Source organism: Mus caroli, chromosome X (genome assembly GCF_900094665.2).
Source record: "Mus caroli chromosome X, CAROLI_EIJ_v1.1, whole genome shotgun sequence".
In the NCBI taxonomy this organism is placed as follows: domain Eukaryota; kingdom Metazoa; phylum Chordata; class Mammalia; order Rodentia; family Muridae; genus Mus; species Mus caroli.
This window is the reverse complement of record NC_034589.1, coordinates 151232898-151239252: the sequence shown is the minus strand read 5'-3', so window position 1 is coordinate 151239252 and position 6355 is coordinate 151232898. Positions and strand designations below refer to the sequence as shown.

Sequence of the window (6355 nt, the reverse complement as noted above, 5' to 3'; positions counted from 1 at the left end):
ACACACACACACACTAAGTAAACATAAAATAGAAAGTTCACAATAAGTAAAATGAATGCAAGAAAAAAATTATCCAAAACATAGACCCCAGAAGAGAAAGGTAAGACCATTTCTACCAATGGTTCTAGTTAGAACAAAATACTCAAATCCTGTGCTAGGAAAGGCTGATGGCCACTTGTTTCTGCTTCGGTAGTTGGATTGATTGACAAAAAATGAGCATTTTCAAATTCTCTTTCCATCTGCCTCTCCACATACAAATGCAAACACATACACATACTTACATGTATTTAAATAGCCTCCTAATATTGAAACATGCTGATTATTATTACTAAAACATTTCTAATACTTTAGTACTGGAATGAATGTTCCTGATGGTGTAGTCACTCAATGTCAACAACGTGTCTCCAGTAAGGTTACTTAAAGCACTTCACTTGGAGATTGATATACATTCACCCTTACCTAACTCAAAGTTAAAACCAGACTAAAAACCTAAAGGCAATCCCACAGATTTTAACATGACTTTGCCAGCATTTGAGCATCTACTACAGGATCAATACTACAGGCAAAATGTTGGGAAGAACTAGAAACACACCAGCCAAGATTAATGAAACACACCTGTAATGCCATCACTCAAAAGGCAGAGGCAAAGCCGGGCGTGGTGGCGCACGCTTTTACTCCCAGCACTTGGGAGGCAGAGGCAGGTGGATTTCTGAGTTCGAGGCCAGCCTGATCTACAAAGTGAGTTCCAGGACAGCAAGGGCTACACAGAGAAACCCTGTCTCGAAAACAAAACAAAACAAAAAGGCAGAGGCAAAAGCCAGTCAGGGCTACATTGTAGGAGAAAACTACTCATAAAAAGCTCAGGATTTTTTTTTTAAACGAGGTCTTATGTAGCCCAGGCAGACCTGGAACTTACAATATAGCCAAAGATGACCTTGAACTTCTATAAAAAACAAAGCCTCACACCTGGAATCCCCAGCACTTGGGAGAAGACAGATGGCTCAAGCAGCTGCATGAGCATCAGCATCAACAGCAGGAAGAGGAGGAAGGAGGCTTGGTGATACACATCTGTAATCTCAGTAGTGTTTAGGAGGCTGGAAATTTGCTGTAAATTCAAGCCAACCTGGATTACATACTAAATCCAAGGTTAACTTGAAATACAGGGAGAAACACTGTCCTAATAAATACAAACAGGGACAGTGGTTCAGTCAATAATGTGATTGCCAGGGAAGCATGAGGACTTGGGTATAAAGCTGTGCACAGCAGTATATGTCTGTAACCCCAGCATTCAGATGAGAAGGTGTGGGGTGGAGACAAGCAGACCCCTGGAGCTTGCTGGCCAGCCAGTTTAACCAAATCAATAAACTGCAGGTTCTTTGAGAATCTGTCTCAAACAATAAGGTGGTGAGCAACTGAGAAAGATATCCAATGTAGGCCCCTGGCTTCCACGGGTATTCAAATATACATGCACACATACAGCAAACACACACAAAAATAAGTAAAATTTAAAAGACAGACCAGGCGTGGTGGCTATCACCTTTAATCTCAGTGCTCAAGATAGAGGCGAGTGAGGCAGGTGGAGTTCCATGAGTTCAAGGCCAGAATACCAGTTTCAGGTCAGCCAAGGCTACATGGCATGTTCCTGTCTGAAAAAAAAAAAGTCTGTACTTAAATCAAACCTTATGAAAACATGTTCAAGGATTTTGTCCTTTGTGTTTTTGTGGTGCTGGAGACATAATCCAGGGTCTCACATATGCTAAGCTAAGCAAGTGCTCTACTACTGAGCTATATACTCCAGCCCTCTTCTGTTTTGTTTGTTTGTTTGTGAGTTTGGGGGGTGTGACAGTGTAACTCTGTAGCTCAGCCTGGACTAAAGCTTGATAGGTAGCCAAGGCTAGGTTCGAACTTCTTCCCTACCCCTGGAGTGTTGGATAATAAACTCCCAAACCCAGCTTCCTCTTGTGCTTTTTCAATTGGGGAATCTTATAGCTGTCACTGGAGGAGGGGAGGTGACTGTGACTTTAAATGTTATCCATTCCTGCCCTCATGTGGTCTATTGTGGCACTGCATCCTCTCATCCACTTGAAGTTCCCTTTTACTCTGCCTCTAGGTCACCATTATCCCTGTGTGCAGAATGAGATAGTCCCATCTTACCCAAGTTTGTGTTTATTAAATTTACAATTCAAAAGTAGATAATGCATATGTTTTAAATAACTTACACTATAATGTGCTGTTACAATTGTTCTAGTTTCTTGTTATTCTCAACCTTTTATTATACCCAACTTATAAGTTAAACTAGTATACAATCAGAAGTGATGGCATCCTAATGCAATTCTAGCACTTGGGAAGCTGAGGCATGAGGGCTGCTGTGAATTATAGGCAAGCCTGGGCTACATAATAAATGAATCCCAGGCTAGTCTGAACAATAGTATGAAATTGCCTCAAAAAAAAAAACAAACCCAATAAAAAAAAAAAAAAACTTGATCATAGGTGTGATGGTTTGTATATGCTCAGCCCAGGGAGTGGCACTATTAGGAGGTGTAGCATTGTTGAAGTAGGTGTGTCATTGTGGGTGTGGGCTTTAATACCCTTGTTCTAGCTGCCTGGGAGGGAGTATTCTGCTAGCAGCCTTGAGATGAAGATGTAGACCTCTCAGCTCCTCATGCACAGTGCCTGCCTGGACGCTGCTATGCTCCTGCCTTGATGATAATGGACTGAACCTGTAAGCCAGCCCCAATTAAATGTTGTCCTTTATAAGACTTGCCTTGGTCATGGTGTCTGTTCACAGCAGTAAAACCCTAACTAAGACAATAGGTATCTATGGTTAAGACGTATACATTAGTGTTTGATACTAGATACAGTTTTGTACAGACTGGGGGGGGGGGGGTGGAAGCTTAACTGCAAGAGAGGACTCCATGATGCGGTTTTCATGACATTATCTTCCATAACTAGGTGAGAATTTATAGGAAATGGGAAAGATGCTGCTTTGATGTTATCTAGTCTTTTCTTTAAAAAAAAGATTTAATTATTTATTTTATGTATATGAGTACTTAATCTTTATGTACACTTGCATACCAAAAGAGGGCTAGCCTGAAACTCTCCACATAGACCAGGCTGGCCACCAACTTACAGAGATCTACCAGCCTCTGTCTCCTGAGTGCTGGGATTAAAAGTGTATGCCACCACACCAGGCTTCTTTTTATCTCACCTGTGATTTCTAAGCAGAACCAATAAACTCACTGAATCACAAAATAAAAATAGTAGTAGTAACCAAAAACTTAAAGACAGGAGTAAGAATGCAGCTCAGCGGTAGAAACTGAAGTCCTGAGATCAGTCCCTAGTACCACATAAAACTGGATATGGTGATGAATGCCTGCGATCCCAGCACTTGGAAGGTAGAGGCAGGGACTTCAGAAATTTGGCTACATAGAGGAGTTTGGGGCCAGGGGTATATATGTCTTTTTTAAGGGGGGCCCTGGAGCTAAGGAAATGACTCAGTGGTGACTACTTGCTGTGCAAGCCTTAACAACCTGAGTTCAGATCCCGAGGCCACATGAAAATCAGACACAGTAGCACACATGTCTAGAACTGTAACATGACACTAACAAGACATGGGATGTAAAGACAGGAGGACCACCAGAAGCTCACAGGCCAGCTAGCCAGGCATACAGAGCAGAGAGCAAGAGAGACCCTGTCTCAAATACGGTGAGAGTGGAAGTGGAGGAACAACACTCATGGTTGTCCTCTGACCTCCACATGAGCACGGGGACACAGGCACACAGACGCATGCACAAACATACACCGACAGACAGACAGACACACACACACATATTTTTATTTTTAAGAGGAAGCACTTCCTTGGTATAAACCAGGAAGGAAGAAGTACCTAGGTAGAAGACAGTTTGCATAACACACTACATTATTCAGACATAAAGGAATGAAAGAAAGGTGAAGGCAGTCAACAGGGAGCAAGTCCAATGACGCTTTCTTGAAATGCGGCTAGCACCTCCCACCTCCACCATCTGCCTTTCCCAGCTCAATCTCCACTTTCCACAGCACTTTGCACATATTTCTCCAATACAAGGAATGAAAATATGCTCTGGGATCTGGATGTAGCTCATTTGGTAGCATACACGCCTGGCACACATGAAGCCCTGGACTCAATCCCCACCACGGCATAAGCCAGGTGCAGTGGCACATCTCTGTAATCCTAGCACCTGGCAGAAGGATCAGGAGTTCAAAGTCTTTATTGACTATATATCAAACTAAAGGCCAGCCTGGGCTCATAAAACCCTGTTGACAAATAAATAATATACTCCATCAGTGTAAACAGTGAGTTTATAGATGCCCCAGACACAGAACTGTCCATTTCTGGCTCCAGCCCCAAAAGTGAGTTCATTACTCAACTGCCAGCACACACCTATCAGGCATACTCACCTCAGGAGAACGTGTTTAATAACTGACTTGTGATCATCTTTGCTGTTCCCTGCTGGAACCCCACTTCCCAGCCCAGTTTACAACACCCAGGAGGGGAGAGTGAATGAAGACTGGATACTTAAGGGACCCAGAAGAACAGTAGCTTATGAAGAAAAGTTCCATGCTTGCCTCAATAACACATATCTGGGGATCTTCCTTATTGCCATCCACAGACACCTTGGCTTGATTCATAACCCACTCCTGGATAGCATCAGTAATATGGGGGACAACTGCAGAAAGAAGGAATAAACAACACAGCAGGTTACTTCATGTTCATGAGAAACGAAGCATTTAGACCTCCCAAATAATGTGAAAGCCAACAAGCAAATCAGACCAGCTGGAGCTCTTATGCCATTGTTGCCATCTCTGGAACCAGTATGGACTGAGGAATCCAAGACTAGTCAACTCCACAGGCCTTTGCTCTTGAAGCAGACCAGATATAGAGAACAAGAAACAGAAATCAGAAGTACTATCTTTGGTGAGGATGAGAAAACATCAGACTGGAGAGATGGCTTAGCAATTAGTACTTCCTACTTTCCCAGAGAATCTGAGTTCAATTCCTAGCACCTACATCTCAAGGCTCACAATTGCCTGTTACTCTAGCTCCAGGGACTCCAACAACCTCTTCTGGCTTCCAAGGGCACTCACACACATGTGGCATACATGTGTATAATATACACACAAAAAATCTTTAAAAAAAAAAATCCTAGGAACTACCTATAATGTTATTTGAGCACTGGGCAAGGGAGGCTTCTGGGTAAGGCAGATGCTAGCATCCATGGCAGAAGATGGCCAGCAGCTGTACAGGGCTGGAGCCGAAGTACTGGGAATAACAACAGTCTGTGGAGAGGTCCACTCCAAGGGTATAGATGAAGCCTACCCACTCACCAGTGCTCCAGCATGGAGACTTCAAAATCCAGCTGGATATTATTTTAGTCTTCTATGGCTTCTGTAATTACCATAAAACAAAATATCTTGGTGTTTTTTTTTTCTTTTTGAAACAGGTTCGGTCTCCCTGTATAGTCCTGCATAGCCTGAAACTTGCTATGGAGACCAGGCTGTACTTGAACTTGTGGTAATTAGTCTGCATCTTTCTGTACCACCATGCCCAGCCAAGAATATCATAAATTTAATTGATTTTTCTTTTTAAAATTAACTTAGATGTGTATGTTTGTTTTGACATCATGTATGTATATGTATCACATGATGCCTGGTGCCTTTGGAAGATAGAAGAGGACACTGGATCCCTGGGTCCCCTGGAACTGCAAATATACATAATTAGCTACCCATATGGGTGCTGAGAACCAAATTATGGTCTTCTCCGAGAGCAAGTGTTCTCAACCCCTGAGCAGTCTCTCCAGCCCCTATTGGTTTTCATTTTTGAGGCAAGGGTTCATATAGCTCAGGCTGGTGTAAAACCTGCTCTGTAGGTGAAGATGACATGGACCACCTTCCTGTTTCCAATGTTGATACTGCAAGTGGTCATGCAATTCATGAACTTAATAGTTTACAACAATAATAATTACTGGTAAGATGGCTCAGTGGGTAAGGATGATTGCCAACAAGCCTGAGGACCAGAGTTCAATTCCCAGACCCTACATGATGGAAAAAGAGAACCAACTCCTGCAGTTATCCTCTGACTTCCATATACACACTATGGCATGCAAGCATCCACAAAGATATACACACACATATACATGCAAAATAAGGATAAATGTTATAAAATAATAACAGGGCTGGTGAGATGGCTCAGTGGGTAAGAGCACCCAACTGCTCTTCTGAAGGTCCAGAGTTCAAATCCCAGCAACCACATGGTGGCTCACAACCATCCGCAACGAGACCTGGCGCCCTCTTCTGGAGTGTCTGAAGACAGCTACAG

At 42.8% G+C, this 6355-nt stretch overlaps 1 protein-coding gene across 12 annotated transcripts in view; it reads right to left on the bottom strand.

Moving 5' to 3' along the window:
• Positions 1-6355, bottom strand: part of Ctps2 (CTP synthase 2) — a 133841-nt gene that overhangs the window by 116614 nt on the left and 10872 nt on the right. For all 12 annotated transcript variants that reach the window (XM_021152651.2, XM_029473358.1, XM_021152653.1 and 9 more), the window contains one exon: positions 4606-4706. In XM_021152651.2, the coding sequence (XP_021008310.1) occupies positions 4606-4706 (101 nt within the window). The remainder of the gene's footprint in view (positions 1-4605; positions 4707-6355) is intronic.